The 23,682-nt window shown below is 38.8% G+C and overlaps 1 protein-coding gene across 1 annotated transcript in view; it reads left to right on the top strand.

Moving 5' to 3' along the window:
• DEPDC1B (DEP domain containing 1B) overlaps positions 1–23,157 on the top strand; it is a 107,810-nt gene extending 84,653 nt beyond the window's left edge. Inside the window, exons 8-11 of the mRNA XM_067730755.1 lie at positions 3,901–4,067; positions 6,520–6,696; positions 16,932–17,117; positions 22,199–23,157. Of these exons, the coding sequence (XP_067586856.1) occupies positions 3,901–4,067; positions 6,520–6,696; positions 16,932–17,117; positions 22,199–22,360 (692 nt within the window). The 3' untranslated portion in view covers positions 22,361–23,157. The remainder of the gene's footprint in view (positions 1–3,900; positions 4,068–6,519; positions 6,697–16,931; positions 17,118–22,198) is intronic.
• The last annotated feature ends 525 nt before the right edge of the window (positions 23,158–23,682 follow it).

Genomic DNA, 23,682 nt, shown 5'->3' with positions numbered 1-23,682 from the left:
TACATTTACTGTATGTTTGCCTTTACCAGTGAGATTTTTCCTTTCATAATTTTTACATTTCTAGTTGTGGCCTTTTCTTTTTTGCTTTGAGAAGTCCCTTAACATTTTTTGTAAGGCCAGTTTGGTGGTGATGAAGTCTTTCTAGCTTTTGCTTATCTGTAAAACTCTTTATCTCTCCTTCAACTCTGAATGATAACCTTGTTGGGTAGAGTATTCTTGGTTGTAGGTATTTTTCCTTTCATCTCTTTGGGTGTATTGTTCTACTCCCTTCCGGCCCACAAAGTTTCTGCTGAAAAATCAGCTTGTGGTTTTATGGGACTTCCCTCGTACCTAACTAGTTGATTTTCTCTTGCTGCTTTTAGAATTCTCTCTTTACATTTAATTTTTGCCATTTTAATTATAATGTGTCTTGTTGTGGACCTTTTGGGGTTAATCTTGTTTGGGACTCTCTTTACTTCCTGGGCCTGGATGTCTTTTTCCTTTGCCAGGTTAGGGATATTTTCAGCTCTGATTTCTTCAAATAAGTTCTCTTCCCCCTTCTTTCTCTGTTCTCCTTCTGGGACCCCTATAACTCAAATGTTAGTATACTTAATGGTGTTCCAGAGGTCTCTTAAACTATCCTCATTTTAAAAAGTTCTTTTTCTGTTTTTTTTTGTTCAGCTGGGTGAATTACCACTGCTCTGTCTTCCAGACTGCTGATTTGTTCCTCTGGGTCTACTATATCTAGTCTACTATTGATTCCTTCTAGTGTATTTCAGTTATTGTTTTCTTCCACTTTGTTTGGTTCTTTATGTTTTCTAAATCTTTGTTGAAATTCTCACTGTGTTCGTCCATTCCTCTCCTGAGTTCAGTGAGTATCTTTATTGTCATTACCCAGAACTCTTTATTGGGTAGATTGCTTATCTCCACTTTAAGTTTTTTCCCTGAGGTTTTGTATTGTTCCTTCTTTTGGAATATATTGCTTCTTATCCTCATTTTGCATAATTCTCTGTTTTTATGTCTATGTATTTAGTAGGTTGGTTACATTTCCTGATCTTGGAGAAGTAGCTTTATATAGGAGATGTATTGTGGGACCCAGTGACACATCACCCCCTTCTGGTCACCAGAGCTATATGCCCTGCGGGTGCTCCCTACGTAGGCTGCGTTTGCCCTTTTGTTGTGGTGAGGCCACCTACTGTGGGTGCACTGGGAGGTGGGGCTGCTCCCCTTCACCCCCAGCCCAATTGACTGCAAGGCCCTGAGTCGTGTGGTGGATGTGGGCTTGCTGGAGGGTGGGGTAGGCTTCACACATGGCTGGCTCTGTGATCTGGTGGTCCATGTGGCTGCTGTGGACCCGCTGGTGGGGGGGGCAGGCCCCCTAGCACTAGTAGATTAGAGGGAGGATTCCAAAATGGTGCTTGCCAGCACTGGCTCATCACGGTAGAATGAGCTCCCCAAAATGGCTGCTGCCAGTGTCTCCACCCCCAGGAAGAATCCCAGTCTCCTCCTCCCTCTCTGGGAGACTCTCCAAGATGAGCAAGTTGGTTTGACCCAGGCTCCTCTCAAACTACTGCTTCTGTGCTGGGACTCAGAGTACATGAGATTTTGCACATGCCCTTTAAGAGTGGAGTCTCTGTTTCCTCCAGCCCTCCAGCCCTCCTGAATGTAAGCCCCACTTGGTTTCAAAGCCAAATGTCCTGGGTGCTTGTCCTTCTGGTGCAGGAACCCCAAGCTGGGGAGCCCCATGTAGGATCTGACCTCTCACTTTCTGGGGAGGACCTCTGCAGTTGTGATATTCCTACCATTTGTGGGTTGCCCACTCATTTATGTGGGTCCTTTAATATTGAATCTCTGCTCCTCCTACATGTTTCATTGTGACTCTTTCTTTATATCTTTAGTTGTGGAAAATCTTTTCTACTAGTCTTTGGGTCATTTTCATAGCTCTGTAAGTAGTTGCAACTTTGGAGTGCCCAAGGGAGAAGGTGAGTTCAGGGTCTTTCTACTCTACCATTTTGTCCCTCCCCCTACCCTTGAGTGTTTACTTTTATGCTTTGTACCATATACTAGGAAATAGGGCTTGCCAAAAGAAATGCATTATGATTTCAATTATCTTGAAGTCTTATTTATAAAACTGTGTGTGTGTGTGTATATATATATATATATATATATATGAAACATATAAAGTTAAGGTGAAATTTGACTCTCCACAGGTGTTTATAATTTGGTAAAAGAAGGGATTTGTGGCCTAATGTGATAGAAGTCTTTGTGGCAAAAGTGAAAGACTTCATGGAGAAATAGATCTAGAATGTAATTGGTCTTTACCAGATCCAGCTGCTACCAGTTCCAACCTCATGCAGACTGTAATCATGCCTTGAATCTTCCTTCCTCCCTCCCTGTTACCCCTTTACAGTCTATTCTCTATACAGCTGCCAGAGTAAAAATAATTCAAACCAAATGGCTCTCCTGCCCAGAATCCTTCAATGGCTTCTTGGGTCACTTACAGTGAAACCCAGAGTCCTTAATGATAGTCTACAAGGTTCTACATGATCTGGCTCTTGGCTTCCTCTCTAACCTCATTTCTGACTTGAATATTCCTTGCATACCCCTCTCTCTTCACACTGCCCTCATTGCTGTTCCTCAGACATTCCAGACATACTCCCTTGTCACAATCTTTGTCATTGCTATTTCCTTTACCGTGAAGATTTGTCTCTGTGATATCTGCCAGGCATACTCTCATTTTCTTCAGATTTCTGCTCAAATGTCCCCCTTAGCGAGTAACTTTCCCCAAAACTCTAGGAGTATTTTCTCATCATTCCCCAGCTCCTTTCCTTTTTTTCCTTCAAACCCAAAGTCCTTAGTCTGGCATTCAAAGCCTTCTAAGATCTCATCTCTGCTAACCTTTTTCGTTTCATTTCTATTGGGCACTCACAGCCTATGCTATAGTCTTATTGAGTGACTTACAGGTTCCCTAATATGCCTGTTGCACATGTCTCTTGCAGCACCTCTCACATTTTGCTACTTACTTTTTTATGGGCCTCTCCTTCTCACAGTGCATAAGCTCTTTAAAGGAAGGGGCCTGGCATATTTTTATATTTCTGAGACCTAGCATTGTTCCTGGCATATCGTACATGGCCAGTAAATATTTACTGAATATAAAAGATGGTTTTGTCTCCAAGCAGAGACTAGTTGGAACTTGAAAAAGTTGGATATGAATCAATAAATGGGTGAAAGCAGTTTCATCTCTTCAGAAGGCTTGGAGGTGTGTGTGTCCAGAGACAAATATGGTTGAAGAGAGCACAATATTAGAATACCCTAATTTTTAGCAAAATCATATTGGGTGAGGAGGGATGACATGTAACATGATTGAGTCATCACACTTAGCTAGAAAAAATAGCTTAAGTGGGAGGAAGGTGTTATTTAGAAAGAAGCAGAGCCATTAGGCACCGGAATGACTCTAACAGCATTAATCTTATTATTTAGTCTGTGAGAGTCATGCAGGATGGTGACCATGTGAGGAAATAGTACACAAGGGGAAACTTCAGGGCAGTGATGGCACATTCATGTTCTTGCTCATGCTGTCTTGGACCTCTTGCAGAGTGTTGAGAGTTAAGTTAGGCTTAACCTGACTGCTCTTGGCTCAGAGGGAAGGAATGCTATGAAAATTTAGTTTTATCTGTCAAGGGTGTGGGAGGGGGAAATGGCTGTATTTGTTTTATATATTTGCCAACGCTGGTTGGTGGTTCGTGTTTTCTATGCAGGTTTGTGACAGTGGATCTATGTCAGTTAGCCCAGTATAATTGCACATGCAAACATGCTTTATATAATTTTAGTAATACATGTTTTGTAAAAATGTGAACATAATAGAGTCAGGTAGGCTATAGGTTTTTAAAGGATTAAAACCTTTTTTTTTTTCTAAATCAGGTTTGTTACAGAAAGAGAAAATGGCCATTGAAGCATTTCAAGTTTGCTGCCTCCTCCTGCCTCCTGAAAATAGAAGAAAGTTACAGCTGTTGATGAGGATGATGGCAAGGATCTGCTTAAATAAGGAGATGCCACCACTGTGTGATGGCTTTGGCACCCGAACACTGGTACGTTGATTTCTAACATCTACGAGGACTGGAGTTTCGGGGTTAAAATTCACTTGAGTAAAGTTTACTAGCTTGGCAACCAGAGGAAGGTACAAGGCAGGCCGACTTAAAGAGCCATGGCTTGGAATCCACCCAGACTGGTATTGTGCTTTTGGTCTTAGTGACTTAAAGAGCATAATGAAAAGTAAAGAGTGAGTAGGGGTAGAGTGTAGAGTGAGTGTAGAGATAGCTGCTGCATCCTGCCTGCTGTCAACACAAGAGAAGGAAGCGTGGACAGAAAGGATTACTGGCGTGTCAAGAAACAGCATTCTCTCCTCCAGGACAAAAAGAGTCGCAAAACCTTTGTTACTATAACCAGTAGGAGAAGATGCAGCATATATCATGGATTAAAGAGGGAAGAAGTAAACTATAGAGTTAGACCAGACAACTTGGAAGGAAAGAATGTGTGTCTTTCAGGGTATGATCTAAGGGTCCATGAGTGAGGATATTTCTTAATATATTCTGTTTTGCTTAAAAACAGGCTAATTTTGAATTCTACTTTGTCATGTCAGCATGTGTTTTAAAATAGGGTCTAGGTTTAGGATTATTTACTAGCAAAATTTATTAATTTTCCTCAAAAAATATCTTAGAGCAAAATTGATGTTTCACTGGGATGTACATCCTTTCTATATGTTGGTGAACCATTGTGTATGCCTGAGGGTCCACTGTTCGACTTTTAGAGGTGTGGTATAAGATCAGAGGACAAATCAGCACCCAGTAGAGTGATTCTTGACCTTTTTTGGGGGGTGGGTGGATGGGTAGGTGGGCTAATGGACCTTTTTGTAAAGCTGAAGAAAACTTTGCACCTATTCCCCAGAAGAATGCATGTGTAAAATTTTCTATACAATTTCAAGGCACTCACAGATCCCCTGGGGTCCCTAGTCTCCAGATAAAGTCTCTGTGTGTGTCTCTCCCTCTGTACATATATGTGAGTGAAGATAAAGTATCATCTGCAGTATGTTGATGAAATGAAGTCTTATTAAACAGAATTACATGACATCATGCTTATAGGTTTTTAAAATTATAGTTGATGTACAATATTATATAAGTTGCAGGCGTATAATATAGTGATTTACAATTTTTAAACGTTCCATTTATAGTTTTTATAAAATATTGGCTATATTTCTTGTGCTGTATAATATATCCTTGTAGCTTATTTTGTACATAATAATTTGTAATTCTTTTTTTTTAATTGGAGTATAGTTGATTTACAATGTTGTGTTAGTTTCTGCTGTACAGAAAAGTGAGTCAGTTATGCCTGTACATATATCTACTCTTTTTTAGGTTCTATTTCCATATAGGTCATTACAGAGTGTTGAATAGATACAGTAGGTGCTATACAGTAGGTTCTTATTAGCTGTCTATTTTATATATAGTAGTGTGTATATGTCAATCCCAATCTCCCAATTTATCCTTCTGCCCCTTTCCCTTTTGGTAACTATAAGTTTGTTTTCTACATCTGTGACTCAATTTCTGTTTTGTAAATAGGTTCATTTGTACCATTTTTTTAGATTCCACATATTGCGCCTCCCCTCTTCACTCTCCCCACTGGTAACCAGTTGTTTGTTCACTATATCTGTGAATCTGTTTCTTTTTTGTTATATTCACTAGTTTCTTGTATTTTTTAGTTTCCATATATAAGTGATATCATATAGTATTTGTCTTTCTGTGCCTGACTTGTTTCATTTACATGCTTATAGATTTTGAAATAAGATTGTCAACAATAAAATTAGTAGGAAAAGGAAAAAATAGTCCGTCCAAAGGATTGCATTAAGAATGGATTAGTTAAAATGAATTCTATGGAAACAGCTGCTATAATATTTTTTGTATTTCATAACCTAATGCACTTCTGATGGTTTTGTTCAAAGGTGATTGTCAAATGTACATACAAAATCCTGAAGAAAATAACAATTAACTAGGAAAAACTAATTGTTGAGGCACATAGATTGTGCTCGCAATTTTTTTTTAAAACAACGAAATAAGACAATAATGAAATTAGGATATTATTAGACTAAATGGCTATAAAGTACTTTTAACTTAAAAGTGCTACATGATCCAAGTTGTGATGGTGATAATAATTTTCAGAATTTGTTTAAATATATATATTTAAAACCATCTATAAAAGGGAGTGCCTTTAAAAACTGCTCAGACAAGCATCTCTGCTAAGTCTCTGTGAGATGTGACGCACATTCTGTTCATGCTGGTTGATGAGAAGATCAGCCCACCTGAGATGACAAGGTGTGGCCAGGTGCCAGGTGAGATGTGCACCCTGTGCTGTGGGCCATTTCTCACTGACTAGGCACATTTGGTTTTTGCAAATTAGATGGCACTCAGTTCAGAGTAGTGAAAAAACCTCATCTGTGTTTATTTAAAAATTCACCCTCCCTCCCCTCTATTTTTTTCTTTTTTTTAGATGGTTCAGACGTTTTCCCATTGCATCTTGTGTTCCAAAGATGAAGTGGACTTGGATGACTTATTAGCTGCTAGGTTGGTGACGTTTCTGATGGACAATTACCAAGAGATTCTGAAAGTCCCTTTGGCCTTGCAGACCTCCATAGAGGAGCGTGTGGCCCATCTACGAAGAGTCCAGGTAAAGGAAGGGATGTTACCAGTACTATAAAATTGCCAGCAGAAAGTTATGTAAGTTTGCTAGGCTTCTTGGCATTTTTTGTTTTGAAGATTGAGTGAGTTAATTTGTACAAGGTGCTTACAACCGGGCGTGGCACATAGTAGGCACTGCACATGTTTGTTATTATCTTTGAAAATTTGTGGAATGCCCACTAGGTTTTGTTGTGTTGATCAATGCTGCATACTTTTGGTTGCAAATTCCTAAAATGGGTTTGTTCAGAATCTGCATATACTTCCTGATGGAAGTGATTTATGTGCAATAAAGTCTTGATTCATAATAGCCCTGCCACCTAGGTACTATTTTTTGAATGAGAAAGCTGAGGCACAGAGAGCGTAAGTAATTTGTCCAAGGTCACAGAGCTAGGATTCAAACTGATAAAATCGTTTTCCAGAATCAGTGCTCTTAACTACTATGCCATACTGCCTCACTGTAAAGCATGGTATGGTAGAAGAACCCGGCTTCAGAGCCATAAGGACCTGGGCTAAACTCCTGGCTCCCCACTTGCCTGGTTATGTGGCTTTGGGAAAGTCCCTTAAGCCCTCTGGATTTTAGTTTCTGCAAGTGTTGAAATGGTCAATACCTACTCGATGAAGTTGTTGTAAAGAGTAGACACTACATTGTAAAACGTGTGGCACAAATGTCATATGGCAGATACTTTTTGAAAGGTATTTATTGTTTTTGTCGTTGCAGTCATTATATTAAAATGATGCAAAAGAAATGTAATGTATTACTATCACGTGGGCCCCCCAGAGGGGTTTGTATGTCAGCCTGCAGGAGCAGAAACGTTGGGTAAAGGCAGGCAGGTCTGCTTGTCTCCTTCTGAATGACTGGCCCTCTTTCCCCTTAAGCATGTTTTGAGGCTCCACATAAGGACCAGTGAGCTGCTACCTCCCAAAGTATCATTAAAGTAAATAACCATCTGTTTTCAGTGTGCAGTTTAAAAATTAAAATAAAAAATTTTCCTATTGAAGGAATTTGGAAAATAGAGAAAACACACTAAAAAATATCAGAATAACTCTAAATGTTCAGTGTTAAGAGTCTTTTCTATTTCCCCCTCTCCCTCCCTTCCTTCCTTCTTTCCCTCCTTTGTTCCTCTTTTATAACTTACTTTCTCTTAACAATACAACAAGAAGAAGTTTCCACATCATTAAATGTTCTTGATTGACCCAGAATGGCCAGGAGCACAGACTAAATGGTGTTTGAATTTCTGATGTGCCCTTTATTAGCCATGTGACCTTGGCATGTTGTATAACGACTCTCTGCTTTAACATCTGCCCCAACATCTCTTTTTTTCATCAGTAAAATGCGATAACAATAGTTAATAGCTACCTCCTAAGGCTATTTTGGGGATTGAAAGGCTTAAGACATGTAAAGTGCTTAGAATAATGTTTATCACATAGTAAGTACCTCATTTGGTACTGCTGCTGTTATTATTATCAACATTATTGTTATATATTCCACAATATCATTATGATTGGTAACATAATATTCCATAATATGAATATACCATAATTTATTTAAATGATTTTCTTTGGTTGATATTTATATTGTTTCCATTTTTTTTCCATTTTACAATCATTATGATAGTAAATATTTTTATAGTTAGATTTTTTTTTGGTCGATCTGTGATTACTTTCTAAGAATAAATTCCTAGGAGTGGCATTTCACGGTCAAAGACCATGAATGTGTGTTAAACATTGATTGCATATTGTCAAATTTCCATTTAGAGTGATTGTTCCAAGTTGCATTCCCATTGTTGGTATAAGAAAGTGTTCATTTCTTTACACCCTTGCCTACTTTGGGTAACATACATACCTTTGCCATTTAAATGGGTGAAAAAAACAAATTACTGTTGTTTTAATCTCCCACCTCCCCTTGATATTTTATGAGCCAAACTTAAAAAAAAACCCATAAAAATGAAAAGAAATACTTTCACTGAATTTCTGTAAGGAAAAGTGATAGCAGTGACTCCGTTGCTTTGCATCCTTGCTGGGCTTGTGTATTCACATGGCACAGGCTTGTATTGCAGGAACGTAACCCTGTGAGCCTTTCACTGTCAGCTGAAGATCAGATGGCTGAGTGATGATTAACTTAACTGCAGAGTAGCATGACCTGTGAAGGGGGGCTGTGATGGCCCTGAATAAAATCAGTAACTACGCAATTGTCCAGTTACATTTTCTCTCTTAGAAGTACACACTCATTAGAATTGCCAAACAATTGTTTGTTTTAGTGCTCAAAGCCTATAGATCTCTCTTCTCTTGCACAGGGTACTCAGCCACTCCGTCATAACACATTTAGGGTGGTACCTTTCTGAAAATGCAGTGTTACTTGGACTATTCTGGTGAATTGTTTTGGAGCAGTTTCAGGGCTGACCCTGGGATAGATAAACAGTGAGGTCAGCGTTGTTTTTGACACCAACCTTCTGTTGACCTTCTGTTGACCTTGTCTGTAACCCTCTTCTTCCTCTTATACCCTTTACTCATAGATATCTTGTGTTTTTCTCATGTCCTAGGCTTTGGCGGTCACACTTTACCTGGGCCTCACCTTTTTATTCTGGCCCTTTTCTACTTTTTCCAGAATTCTTGGTTCAAATACAAATTAAGTGTTGTGTGTGTCCTCCTTTCCTTATGGTTCTGGTCTGTTTTTCTTGGGTTGTCCCTAAATGACCTGGTAAACTGATGCTGAGGCATGGAATGTTCTTCATGGATAACCCTCCCTGGCAACACAATTATTTATTTATTAAAAAAAATTTTTTTTGAATTTTATTTATTTTTTTATACAGCAGGTTCTTATTAGTCATCCATTTTATACACATCAGTATATACATGTCAATCCCAATTGCCCAATTCATCACACCCCACCCCCATCCCCCGCCGCTTCACCCCCTTGGTGTCCATACATTTGTTCTCTACATCTGTGTCTCAGCTTCTGTCCTGCAAACAGGTTCATCTGTACCATTTTTCTAGGTGCCACATACATGCGTTAATATACGATATTTGTTTTTCTCTTTCTGACTTACTTCACTCTGTATGACAGTCTCTAGATCCATCCACGACTCAACAAATGACCCCATTTCGTTCCTTTTTATGGCTGAGTAATATTCCATTGTATATATGTACCACAACTTCTTTATCCATTCGTCTGTCGATGGACATTTAGGTTGCTTCCATGACCTGGCTATTGTAAATAGTGCTGCAGTGTACATTGGGGTGCATGTGTCTCTTTGAATTATGGTTTTCTCAGGGTATATGCCCAGTCGTGGGATTGCTGGATCATATGGTAATTCTATTTTTAGTTTTTTAAGGAACCCCCATACTGTTCTCCATAGTGGCTGTATCAATTTACATTCCCACCAACAGTACAAGAGGGTTCCCTTTTCTCCACACCCTCTCCAGCATTTGTTGTCTGTAGATTTTCTGATGATGCCCATTCTAACTGGTGTGAGGTGATACCTCATTGTAGTTTTGATTTGCATTTCTCTAATAATTAGTGATGTTGAGCAGCTTTTCATGTGCTTCTTGGCCATCTGTATGTTTTCTTTGGAGAGATGTCTATTTAGGTCTTCTGCCCATTATTGGATTTTTTAAAATATTGAGCTGCATGAACTGTTTATATATTTTGGATATTAATCCTTTGTCCGTTGATTTGTTTGCAAATATTTTCTCCCATTCTGAGGGTTGTCATTGTGTCTTGTTTATGGTTTCCTTTGCTGTGCAAAAGCTTTGAAGTCTCATTTGGTCCCATTTGTTTATTTCTGTTTTTATTTCCATTACTCTAGGAGGTGGATCAAAAAAGATCTTGCTGTGATTTATGTCAAAGAGTGTTCTTCCTATGTTTTCCTCTAAGAGTTTTATAGTGTCCGGTCTTAAATTTAGGTCTCGATCCATTTTGACTTTATTGTTGTGTATGGTGTTAAGGAGTGCTCTAATTTCATTCTTTTATATGTAGCTGTCCAGTTTTCCCAGCACCACTTATTGAACAGACTGTCTTTTGTCCATTGTATATCCTTGCCTCCTTTGTCATAGATTAGGTGACCATAGGTGCGTGGGTTTATCTCTGGGCTTTCTATCTTGTTCCATTGATCTGTGTTTCTGTTTTTGTGCCAGTACCATATTGTCTTGATTACTGTAGCTTTGTAGTATAGTCTGAAGTCAGGGAGTCTGATTCCTCCAGCTCCGTTTTTTTCCCTCAAGACTGCTTTGGCTATTCGGGGTCTTTTGTGTCTCCTTACAAATTTTAAGTTTTTTTGTTCTAGTTCTGTAAAAAATGCCATTGGTAATTTGATAGGGATTGCATTGAATCTGTAGATTGCTTTGGGTAGCATAGTCATTTTCACAATATTGATTCTTCCAATCTGAGAACATGGTATATCTCTCCATCTGTTGGTATCATCTTTAATTTCTTTCATCAGTGTCTTATAGTTTTCTGCATACAGGTCTTTTGTTTCCCTAAGTAGTTTTATTCCTAGGTATTTTATTCATTTTCTTGCAGTGGGAAATGGGAGTGTTTCCTTAATTTCTCTTTCAAATTTTCATCATTAGTCTATAGGAATGCAAGAGATTTCTGTGCATTAATTTTGTATCCTGCAACTTTACCCAATTCATTGATTAGCTCTAGTACTTTTCTGGTGGAATCTTTAGGATTCTCTATGTAGAGTATCATGTCATCTGCAAACAGTGATGGTTTTTCTTCTTTTTTTCCAATCTGTATTCCTTTTATTTCTTTTTCTTCTCTGATTGCTGTTGCTAGGACTTCCAAAAGTATGTTGAATAATAGTGGTGAGAGTGGACATCCTTACCTTGTTCCTGATCTTAGAGGAAATGCTTTCAGTTTTTCACCATTGAGAATGATGTTTGCTGTGGGTTTGTCGTATATTGCCTTTATTTTGTTGAGGTAGGTTCCCTCTATGCCCACTTTATGGAGAGTTTTTATCATAAATGGGTGTTGAATTTTGTCAAAAGCTTTTTCTACATCTATTGAGATGATCATATGGTTTTTTACTTCAATTTGTTAGTATGGTTTATCACACTGATTGATTTGCGTATATTGAAGAACACTTGCATTCCCTGGGATAAATCCCACTCGATCATGGTGTATAATCCTTTTAATGTGTTGTTGGATTCTGTTTACTAGTATTTTGTTGAGGATTTTTGCATCTATACTCATGAGTGATATTGATCTGTAATTTTCTTTTTTTGTAGTATCTTTGTCTGGTTTTGGCATCAGGGCGATGGTGGCCTCACAGAATGAGTTTGGGAGTGTTCCTTCCTCTGCAATTTTTTGCAAGAGTTTGAGAAGGATGGGTGGTGTCTCTTCTCTAAATGTTTGATAGAATTCACCTGTGAAGCCATGTGGTCTTGGAGTTTTGTTTGTTGGAAGATTTTTAATCACAGTTTCAATTTCATTACTTGTGATTGGTCTGTTCATATTTTCTCTTTCTTCCTGGTTCAGTCTTGGAAGGTTATACGTTTCTAAGAATTTGTCCATTTCTTCCAGGTTGTCCATTTTATTGGCATAGAGTTGCTTGTCGTAGTCTCTTAGGATGCTTTGTATTTCTGCGTTGTCTGTTTTAACTTCTCCTTTTTCATTTCTAATTTTATTGATTTGAGTCCTCTCCCTGTTTTTCTTGATGAGTCTGGCTAATGGTTTATCAATTTTGTTTATCTTCTCAAAGAACCAACTTTTAGTTTTATTGATCTTCACTTTTGTTTTCTTTATTTCTGTTTCATTTATTTCTGCTCTGATCTTTATGATTTCTTTCCTTCTGCTAACTTTGGGTTTTGTTTGTTCTTCTTTATCTAGTTCCTTTAGGTGTAAGGTTAGATTGTTTATTTGAGATTTTTCTTTTTTCTTGAGGTAGGCTTGTATTGCTATAAACTTCCCTCTTAGAACTGCTTTTGCTGCATCCCATAGGTTTTGAATTGTCGTGTTTTCATTGTCATTTGTCTGTAGGTAGTTTTTGATTTCCTCTTTGATTTCTTCAGTGATCTTTTGGTTATTTAGTAACGTATTGTTTAGCCTCCATCTGTTTGTGTTTTATACGTTTTTTCCCCTGTAATTCATTTCTAATCTCATAGTGTTGTGTTCAGAAAAGATGATTGATATGACTTCAGTTTTCTTAAATTTACTGAGGCTTGGTTTGTGACCCAAGATGTGATCTATCCTGGAGAATGTACCGTGCGCATTTGAGGAGAAAGTGTAATCTGCTGTTTTTGGATGGAATGTCCTATAAATATCAATTAAATCTATCTGGTCTGTTGTATCATTTAAAGCTTCTGTTTCCTTATTTATTTTCATTTTGGATGATCTGTCCATTGGTGTAAGTGAGGTGTTAAAGTTCCCCACTATTATTGTGTTACTGTCAATTTCCTCTGTTAGAGCTGTTAGCAGTTGCCTTATGTATTGAGGTGCTCCTATGTTGGGTGCATATATATTTTTAATTGTTATGTCTTCTTCTTGGATTGATCACTTGATCATTATGTAGTGTCCGTCCTTGTCTCTTGTAACATTCTTTATTTTAAAGTCTATTTTATCTGACATGAGTATTGCTACCCCAGGTTTCTTTTGATTTCCATTTTCATGGAATATCTTTTTCCATCCCTTCACTTTCAGTCTGTATGTGTCCCTAGGACTGAAGTGGGTCTCTTGTAGGCAGCATATATATGGGTCTTGTTTTTGTATCCATTCAGCAAGCCTGTGTCTTTTGGTTGGAGCACCAAATCCGTTTACGTTTAAGGTAATTATCGATACATATGTTCCTCTTACTATTTTCTTAATTGTTTTGGGTTTGTTCTTGTAGGTTCTTTTCTTCTTTTGTGTTTCCAACTTAGAGAAGTTCCTTTTGGATTTGTTGTAGAGCTGGTTTGTTGGTGCTGAATTCTCTTAGCTTTTGCTTGTCTGTAAAGCTTTTGATTTCTCCATTGAATCTGAATGAGATCCTTGCTGAGTAGAGTAATCTTGGTTGTAGGTTCTTCCCTTTCATCACTTTAAGGATATCATCCCACTCCCTTCTGGCTTGTAGAGTTTCTGCTGAGAAATCAGCTGTTAATCTTATGGGAGTTCCCTTGTATGTTATTTGTCACTTTTCCCTTGCTGCTTTCAATAATTTTTCTTTGTCGTTAGGTTTTGCCAGTTTGATTACTATGTGTTTCGCTGTGTTTCTCTTTGGGTTTATACTGTATGGGACTCTGCACTTCCTGGACTTGGGTGGCTCTTTCCTTTCCCATGTTAGGGAAGCTTTCGACTATAATCTCTTCAAATATTTTCTCTGGTCCTTCTCTCTCTCTTCTCCTTCTGGGACCCCTATAATGCGAACGTTGTTGCGTTTAATGTTGTCCCAGAGGTCTCTTAGGCTCTCTTCATTTATTTTCATTCTTTTTTTTTTTATTCTGTTCCGTGGCAGTGAATTCCACCATTCTGTCTTCCAGGTCACTTATCCGTTCTTCTGCCTCAGTTATTCTGCTATTGATTCCTTCTAGTGTAGTTTTCATTTCAGTTACTGTATTGTTCATCTCTGTTTGTTCTTTAATTCTTCTAGGTCTTTTTTAAACATTTCTTGCATCTTCTTGTTCTTTGCCTCCATTGTTTTTCCGAGGTCCTGGATCATCTTCACTATCATTATTCTGAATTCTTTTTCTGGCAGGCTGCCTATCTCCACTTCATTAAGTTGTTTTCCTGGGGCTTTATCTGGTTGCTTTATCTGGTACATAGCCCTCTGCCTTTTCATCTTGTCTATCTCTCTGTGAACGTGTTTTTTGTTCCACAGGCTGCAGGATTATAGTTCTTCTTGCTTCTGCTGTCTGTCCTCTGGTGGATGAGGCTGTCTAAGAGGCTTGTGCAAGTTTCCTGATCAGAGGGACTGGTGGTGGGTAGAGCTGACTGTTGCTCTGGTGAGCAGAGCTCAGTAAAACTTTAATCTGCTTGACTGCTGATGGGTGGTGCTGGGTTACCTCCCTGTTGGTTGTTTGGCCTGAGGCAACCCAACACTGGTGCCTTCCCCGGCTCTTTGGTGGGGCTAATGGCAGACTCTGGGAGGGCTCACGCCAAGGAGCATGTCCCAGAGCTTCTGCTGCCAGTTTCCTCGTCCCCACGGTGAGCCACAGCCACCCCCGCCTCTGCAGGAGACCCTCCAACACTAGCAGGTAGGTCTGGTTCAGTCTTCCCTGGGGTTACTGCTCCTTCCCCTGGGTTGCGATGCGCACACTACTTTATGTGCGGCCTCTGAGAGTGGAGTCTCTGTTTCTCCCAGTCCTGTCGAAGGCCTGCAATCAAATCCCACTAGGCTTCAAAGTCTGATTCTCTAGCAATTCCTCCTCCCATTTCCGGACCCCCAGGTTGAGAAGCCTGATGTGGGGCTCAGAACCTTCACTCCGTTGGGTGGACTTCTGTGTTGTAAGTGTTCTCCAGTCTGTGATTCACCCACCCAGCAGTTATGGGATTTGATTTTACTGTGATTGCGCCCCTCCTACCGTCTCATTGTGGCTTCTCCTTTGTCTTTGGATGTGGGGTATCTTTTTTGGTGAGTTCCAGTGTCTTCCTGTCGTTGATTGTCCAGCAGCTAGTTGTGATTCTGGTGTCCTCAGAAGAGGGAGTGAGAGCACGTCCTTCTACTCCGCCATCTTGGTTCCGCTTCTGTATTCTTTTAACACATTTATTTTTAACTGTGGCTTCTGGGAAAAAAAAGTCTTAAACCAAAGACATGAATATAATGGTAGTAATGTTATCCAGTGCAGAAGAACAGTAGGTGCTATATTTTTGAGGAGATGAACCTCTTGGACTCTGAAAAATTTTTTTAACTTTTTAATTTATATTGGAATATAGCAATTAACAATGTTGTGACAGTTTTCAGGTACACAGCAAAGCGACTCAGCCATACATATGCATGTATCCATTCTCCCCCAAACTTCCCTCCCATCCAGGCTGCACATAACATTGAGCAGAGTTTCCTGTTCTATACAGTGGGGTCCTTGTTGGTTATCCATTTTAACTATGGCTGTGTGTATACATGAATCCCAAACTCCCTAACTATCCCTTCCCCCCACACTTGCCCCTTGGTAACCATAAGTTCATTCTTTAAGTCTGTGAGTCTGTTTCTGTTTTGTAAATAAGTTCATTTGTATCATTTCTTTTTAGATTGCACATATAAGCCATATCATATGATATTTCTTTCTCTGTCTGACTTACTTCACTCAGTATGACAATCTTTAGGTCCAACCATGTTGCTGCAGATGGCATTATTTCATTCTTTTTAATGGCTGATTAATACTTCATTGTATATATGTACCATATCTTCTTTATCCATTCCTCTGTCGATGGACATTTAGGTTGTTTCCATGTCTTGCCTATTGTAAACAGTACTGCAATGAACATTGGTGTGCATGTATCCTGTCAGACCATGTTTTTCTCCGGATATATGCCCAGGAGTGGGATTGCGTGGTCATGTGGTAGCTCTATTTTTAGTTTTTTGAGGAACCTTCATGCTGTGAAGGTGGCTGTACTAATTTACATTCCCACCAAGAGTGTAGGAGGGTTCCCTTCTTTCCACACCCTCTCCAGCATTTATTGTTTGTGGATTTTTTTGATGATGGCCATTCTGACTGGTGTGAGGTGATATCTCATTGTAGTTTTGATTTGGATGAAATTAAGTATTTTTAATGGATGCTTTTATTTATAGATCTTGGTACCTTTTTCCCTCTTATTTCAACCTTCTGCCTTTTGCCCTGTAGTGTCTGCACATTTGTTTTCACTAGTTTCATGCTATGAACATGTTTGGAGATGGGTGCAGTACTTCCCTCTACACAGCAGCTGAGCTAAACTTGTACTTTTGTCAGTGCCCAAGGGAGGGAGGAACAGACTCTCCAGATGTGGGAAGAACCTACATAGTTCATCATGTGTGTTTGGAATCATTCTAGGCAATATGTTCAGTTTGTGTGTAAATTTCAGATCTTATTAGAAGAGAGCACAAGGTTTTTTGTTTATGAAAATGGCTTTGGGGTTTAAAAAGGCAAAAACTTATATGCTACATTGTGGCTTTACGTGATTTTTTTTTGAAGTTATGGAAACACTTTTTACTTTTCATTATAGTTTTTCCCAGTCAAATTGAATGTCATATCATTCCTACTAGGAGATCTACGGTCTGAATTAATTCTTGAAATTTATTTGAAAATGTGCTTTCACTAATAATCCCTTTGCCCCAGATAAAATACCCAGGAGCTGATATGGATATCACTTTGTCTGCTCCATCATTTTGCCGTCAAATTAGCCCAGAGGAATTTGAATACCAAAGAGTATACGGCTCTCAGGAACCTGTGGCAGCATTGTTGGAGGAAGTCATCACAGATGCCAAACTCTCCAGTAAAGAAAAGAAGAAAAAATTGAAGCAGGTAAAAAGGATATTCTTCATAAGTCATTTCTTCTCCCTACCGTTCTTATGTTGTTTTGTTTCCTTTTTATTCTCTATTTTAATAGGTTTCATACGAATCTCATCTTCTGAGACAGAGCAGTTTTGAAAGTAAATATTTTATTTCATATATTAATTTACACAAATATGGTCAGTTTTCCAGGTCTTTATTCTCCAATGTAAATCTTTCACCATTATTGATCTCTTCATTTATGAAGCTATTCTCTAATATTTGTCCTTGGTTTTGATATGTGGTATGATGTGAGTTAGTGGAGCAATTACTTTAAATTCAGAGAGGCTGTCAAATGAGAACAGTTTCTTTGGATTTTTTTGAAAGGCAAATCAGACTGAATTCACAAGTGTAAAATGTCCAGAATTTAAGAGTCTTTGGTTTTACATAGCCCCTATCAAATTGGTTTCTTGCTGCGGGCATCACTAAAAGTTTTTAGTTCTTGTTAAACAACACAGCTTAGGGTTTCAGAGAAGAGTTTTCAACTCAGCATAGGTTTAACTTGATCTTTTTTAAAACTTGAAGTGTAATTGATTTACAGTGTTGTGTTAGTTTCAGTTATACATACCTTGATCTTTTTTTTTTGTTTGCTTTTGTTTTTGTCTCATAAGTCTCTTTTATTCAACACACTCCCCAACTTTCTTTCTTTTTTTAAAATCGTTTTTAACATCTTTTTTTTTTGTAACATCTTTATTGGAGTGTAATTGCTTTACAATGGTGTGTTGGTTTCTGCTGTATAACAAAGTGAATCAGGTATACATATACATATATCCCCATATCCCCTCCCTCTTGCGTCTCCCTCCCACCCTCCCAATCCCACCCCTCTAGGTGGTCACAAAGCACCAAGCTGATCTCCCTGTGCTATGCGGCTGCTTCCCACTAGCTATCGATTTTACATTTGGTAGTGTATATATGTCCATGCTACTCTCTCACTTCGTCCCAGCTTACCCTTCCCCCTCCTCATGTCCTCAAGTCCATGCTCTACATCTGCGCCTTTATTCCTGTCGCCTCTAGGTTCTTCAGAACCATTTTTTTTTTTTTTTTTTAGATTCCATGTGTATGTATTGGCATACGGTATTTGTTTTTCTCTTTCTGAGTTACCACTCTGTATGACAGAGTCTGGGTCCACCCACTTCACTACAGATAACTCAATTTCCTTTCTTTTTATGGCTGAGTGATATTCCATTGTATATATGTGCCACATCTTCTTTATCCATTCATCTGTCGATGGACACTTAGGTTGCGTCCATGTCCTGGAAGTTGTAAATAGAGATGCAGTGAACATTGTGGTACATGACTCTTTTTGAACTATGGTTTTCTCAGGGTATATGCCCAGTAGTGGGATTGCTGGGTCATATGGTAGTTTTATTTTCAGTTTTTTAAGGAACCTCCATACTGCTCTCCATAGTGGCTGTGTCAATTTACATTCCTACCAACAATGCAAGAAAGAGGGTTGCATTTTCTCCACACCCTCTCCAGCATTTATTGTTTGTAGATTTTTTGATGATAGCCATTCTGACTGGTGTGAGGTGATACTCGTTGTAATTTGATTTGTGGTTCTCTAATGATCAGTGACGTTGAGCATCCTTTCATGTGTTTGTTGGCAATCTGTATATCTTAGAAGAAAGTGTATTCTGTTGTTTTTGGATGGAATGTCCTATAAATATCAATTGAGTCCATCTTGTTTAATGTATCATTTAAAGCTTGTGTTTCCTTATTTATTTTCATTTTGGATGATCTGTCCATTGGTGAAAGTGGGGTGTTAAAGTCCCCTACTATGAATGTGTTACTGTCGATTTCCCCTTATATGGCTGTTAGCATTTGCCTTATGTATTGAGGTGCTCCTATGTTGGGTGCATAAATATTTACAATTGTTATATCTTCTTCTTGGATCGATCCCTTGATCATTATGTAGTGTCCTTCTTTGTCTCTTCTAATAGTCTTTATTTTAAAATCTGTTTTGTCTGATATGAGAATTACTACTCCAGCTTTCTTCTGATTTCCAATTGCATGGAATATCTTTTTCCATCCCCTCACTTTCAGTCTGTATGTGTCCCTAGGTCTGAAGTGGATCTCTTGTAGACAGCCTATATATGGGTCTTGTTTTTGTATCCATTCAGCCAATCTGTGTCTTTTGGTTGAAGCATTTAATCCATTTACATTTAAGGTAATTATTGATATGTATGTTCCTATTACCATTTTCTTAATTGTTTTGGGTTTGTTATCGTAGGTCTTTTCCTTTTCTTGTGTTTCCTGCCTAGAGAAGTTCCTTTAGCATTTGTTGTAAAGCTGGCTTGGTGGTGCTGAATTCTCTTAGCTTTGGCCAGTCTGTAAAGGTTTTAATTTCTCCGTCGAATCTGAATGAGATCCTTGCTGAGTAGAGTAATCTTGGTTGTAGGTTTTTCCCTTTCATCACTTTAAATATGTCCTGCCACTCCCTTCTGGCTTGCAGAGTTTCTGCTGAAAGATCAGCTGTTAACCTTATTGGGATTCCCTTGTATGTTAATTGTTGCTTTTCCCTTGCTGCTTTTGATATTTTTTCTTTGTATTTAATTTTTGATAGTTTGATTAATATGTGTCTTGGCATGTTTCTCCTTGGATTTATCCTTTATGGTACTCTCTGCGATTCCTGGACTTGATTATTTCCTTTCCCGTATTAGGATAGTTTTCAACTATAATCTCTTCAAATATTTTCTCAGTCCTTTTTTTTTTTCTCTTCTTCTTCTGGGACCCCTATAATTCAAACGTTGTTGTGTTTAATGTTGTCCCAGGGGTCTCTGAGACTGTCCTCAATTCTTTTCATTCTTTTTTCTTTTCTTTTTTTTTTTTTTTAAATAGATTGGATTTAGCATAGGTAGTAGTGCTGAGCAGGGACAACAGGAGGAAAGTTTCCTAATCGGGCTGGTTGGTGGTGTCGTCTTTTTTATTTATTTATTTATTTATTATTTATGGCTGTGTTGGGTCTTCGTTTCTGTGCGAGGGCTTTCTCCAGTTGCGGCAAGCGGGGGCCACTCTTCATCGCGGTGCGTGGGCCTCTCACTATCGCAGCCTCCGTTGTTGCGGAGCACAGACTCCAGATGCGCAGGCTTGGTAATTGTGGCTCACGGGCCCAGATGCTCTGTGGCATGTGGGATCTTCCCAGACCAGGGCTCGAACCCACGTCCCTGCATTGGCAAGCGGATTCTCAACCACTGTGCCACCAGGGAAGCCCCTCATTCTTTTGTCTTTATTCTGCTCTGCAGTAGTTATTTCCACTATTTTATCTTCCAGGTCACTTATCTGTTCTTCTGCCTCAGTTATTCTGCTATTGATTCCTTCTAGACAATTTTAAATTTTATTTATTGTGTTGTTCATCATTGTTTGTGTGCTCTTTAGTTCTTCTAGGTCCTTGTTAAATGTTTCTTGTATTTTCTCCATTATATTTCCAAGATTTTGGATCATCTTTACTCTCATTACTCTGAATTCTTTTTCAGGTAGACTGCCTATTTCCTCTTCATTTGTTTAGTCTGGTGGGTTTTTACCTTGCTCCTTCATCTGGAGCATCTGTGTATTTCTCTGTCTTCTCATTTTGTGTAACTTACTATGTTTGGGGTCTTCTTTTCGCAGGCTGCACGTTCTTAGTTCCCATTGTTTTTGGTGTCTGCTCCCATTGGGTAAGGTTGGTTCAGTGGGTTGTGTAGGCTTCCTGGTGGAGGGGACTGGTGCCTGTGTTCTGGTGGATGAGGCTGAATCTTGTTTTTCTGGTGGACAGGACTGTGTCCGGTTGTTGTTTTGCAGTGTCTGTGACCTTATTATGATTTTAGGCAGCCTCTCTGCTAATGAGTGGGGTTGTGTTCCTGTCTTGCTAGTTGTTTGGAATAGGGTGTCCAGCACTGTAGCTTGCTGGTCATTGAGTGGAGTTGGGTCTTGACATTGAGATGGAGATCTCTGGGAGAGCTTTTGCCATTTGATATTATGTGGGGCTGGGAGGTCTCTGGTGGACCAATGTCCTGAACTTGGCTCTTCTACCTCAGAGGCTCAGGCCTGACACCCGACCAGAGCACCAAGACCCTGTCACCCACGCGGCTCTGAACTCTGGAACTCCACGCTCCAGAGGCCCTCCTTTAGAGGTGCTGCCTCTCCCCTTCCACACAGGTCCTACCTTGATCATTTTTAAAGTATTGATTCAAGAGCAAGTGAATGGTGTTTATTTTTAAAGACTGAATCCTGCATAGCTTGATTTCTGATCACACCACCTAAGATTACACACAAAGCACAAAGGTTCTAGATTCCTGTCCTGTTCTTCTCAGAGTAATTTTGGAGAAGAGTTCAGTGGTGACAATCAAAGGAAAAACATATTGCTTCTCTGTATGCTTTTTGTAAAGTAATGTATACCAGCATGTTTTCTCTTCCATTTGGGTAGAAGCAGGTGGAGCTAAGCTGGAGAAGCAGGGAGATGGGGAAATGTTGTTGGGCCCAGATTTTCTTTGACTGTGTAGAACATAAGTCAGAATTACTTATGAATATTTTAGAAGGGAAGTGTGTTGGCAGGGGAGAAATTTAAAGAAGTATGACTAAAGTGAGTTTATTGGAAGATTAGATCAAATTAAAGATGAATCCGATCTATTGAAAGTGCAATCCAATGATTTAACAAAAAGAAATGGATTTGTGTTGAAGTGAACTTGTGATCTGTTTTCTTCTTATTTTCTTTTCTGATGGAAAGCAGTAAACATTAAAACAAAACAAAAATAGGGAAGTATTGCATCAGAAACTTATTTTAAAATTACAGTGCCCAGGGCTTCCCTGGTGGCGCAGTGGTTGAGAGTCCGCCTGCTGATGCAGGGGACACGGGTTCGTGCCCTGGTCGGGGAATATCCCACATGCTGCGGAGCGGCTGGGCCTGTGAGCCATGGCCGATGAGCCTGCGTGTCCGGAGTCTGTGCTCCGCAACGGGAGAGGCCCGCGTACCGCCAAAAAAAAAACAAAAACAAACAAACAATAATTACAGTGTCCAATTTTATTGACTTTCATTTGTTTTTTTGACACTTCTTGGATCCTTTTTTTTTTATTTTTAGTTTCAAAAGTCCTATCCTGAAGTCTACCAAGAACGATTTCCTACACCAGAAAGTGAAGCACTTCTGTTTCCTGAAAAACCTAAAGCAAAACCACAGCTGCTGATGTGGACACTAAAAAACCCCTTCCAACCATTTCAAAGAACTAGAAGTTTTCGGATGTAATACTTGGATAGCTGTTAAAGACCTCTGTTGTTGCTGTTGCTTTTGAGTAAATAGGTGGTTAGAGGACTATAGTGGTGGAAGAAAGAAGCACATAAACCACAGACTACTGAATTATAAAGATTTCCTGACTTCAAAAAATGTTGAGCCATTATCAGTATTTTTATAAAATTCAATGCTGTTTTTAAAGTGTACAAACCAATTAAAAATAATGAGACAAATATATAGTGGTAAAGTTAACGTTTTTAATTTGTTACAAAAGGTAAGGGTATTTTCATTTTTTTATTTGTTGTTTCCTATGGTGTTTATAAAATATTTGTGTGTACATCCTAGTTACTGATGTCTTTGTGATAACCAAGACTGAAAAATAGTGTATATGTTTGAATAAGAACGACACTGAGTACTGTTACTGTGATGCTATTGACCTAATAGCCAATTGTGATTTCTGCTGTATAAATTGTTTTTCACTGTTGCACAAAGATTCTTAATGTTCTTTATTACAATGGCTGTGTCTTTTATTGCAGATCTGTTGGGTGCTATGACAGATTTTATGAAAGCTAGTTCTTTTATGATGTATGTATTAGTTGGTGTTTACTTGTAAGTGAAGTAGATTTTCATCTGCCTGCAGTGGTATAATTTCAGTCTTGGCTAAAGATGGAAAATTGAACTGGATAAATTCTTTTGGTCTCATTAGCCCTGTGATTCTAAGTCAAATCTTTGTTGTTTCATGAAAAACACATGGGTTAAGTAAAATGAGACTACTTCCTTTATAAGTATCAATATATTTTCCCCAGCTTCCTCATCCTTTTGAAAGTAAATGGAATGTAAATAAATACTGTTCTTTTTAATACTGTACATGGTGTTTCTTTTTTGGCATTTATTTAGGTCAGGGAGTTCCCTGGTGGTCCATTGGTAAAGAATCCGCCTTACAATGCAGGGGACGTGGGTTCAATCCCTGGTCAGGGAACTAAGATCCCACATGCCGCGGGGAAACTAAGCCCGCGTGCCACAACTACAGAGACCACGCACTCTGGAGCCTGTGAGCCACAACTAGAGAGAAGCCCGTGTACCACAATGAAGAGACCACACACTGCAATGAAAGATCCCACATGCCTCAACGAAGATCCTGCGTGTGGCAACTCAGACCCAACGCGGCCAAAAATAAATAAAATAAATAGATAAAATTAAAAAAAAAAGAATATATATATTTAGGTCAGTCAGAGAGCATCTTCAGATGCTAAACATCATCACCTTAGCTAATGTTCTCACATCAATCATTTATTTCTATGATAAAATAAGTGAGTTTTGGGCTTTAGTACTAGACT

The sequence above is a fragment of the Pseudorca crassidens genome, chromosome 3 (assembly GCF_039906515.1).
Source record: "Pseudorca crassidens isolate mPseCra1 chromosome 3, mPseCra1.hap1, whole genome shotgun sequence".
Lineage (NCBI taxonomy): Eukaryota > Metazoa > Chordata > Mammalia > Artiodactyla > Delphinidae > Pseudorca > Pseudorca crassidens.
This window is presented reverse-complemented; position numbering and strand designations above follow the sequence as displayed.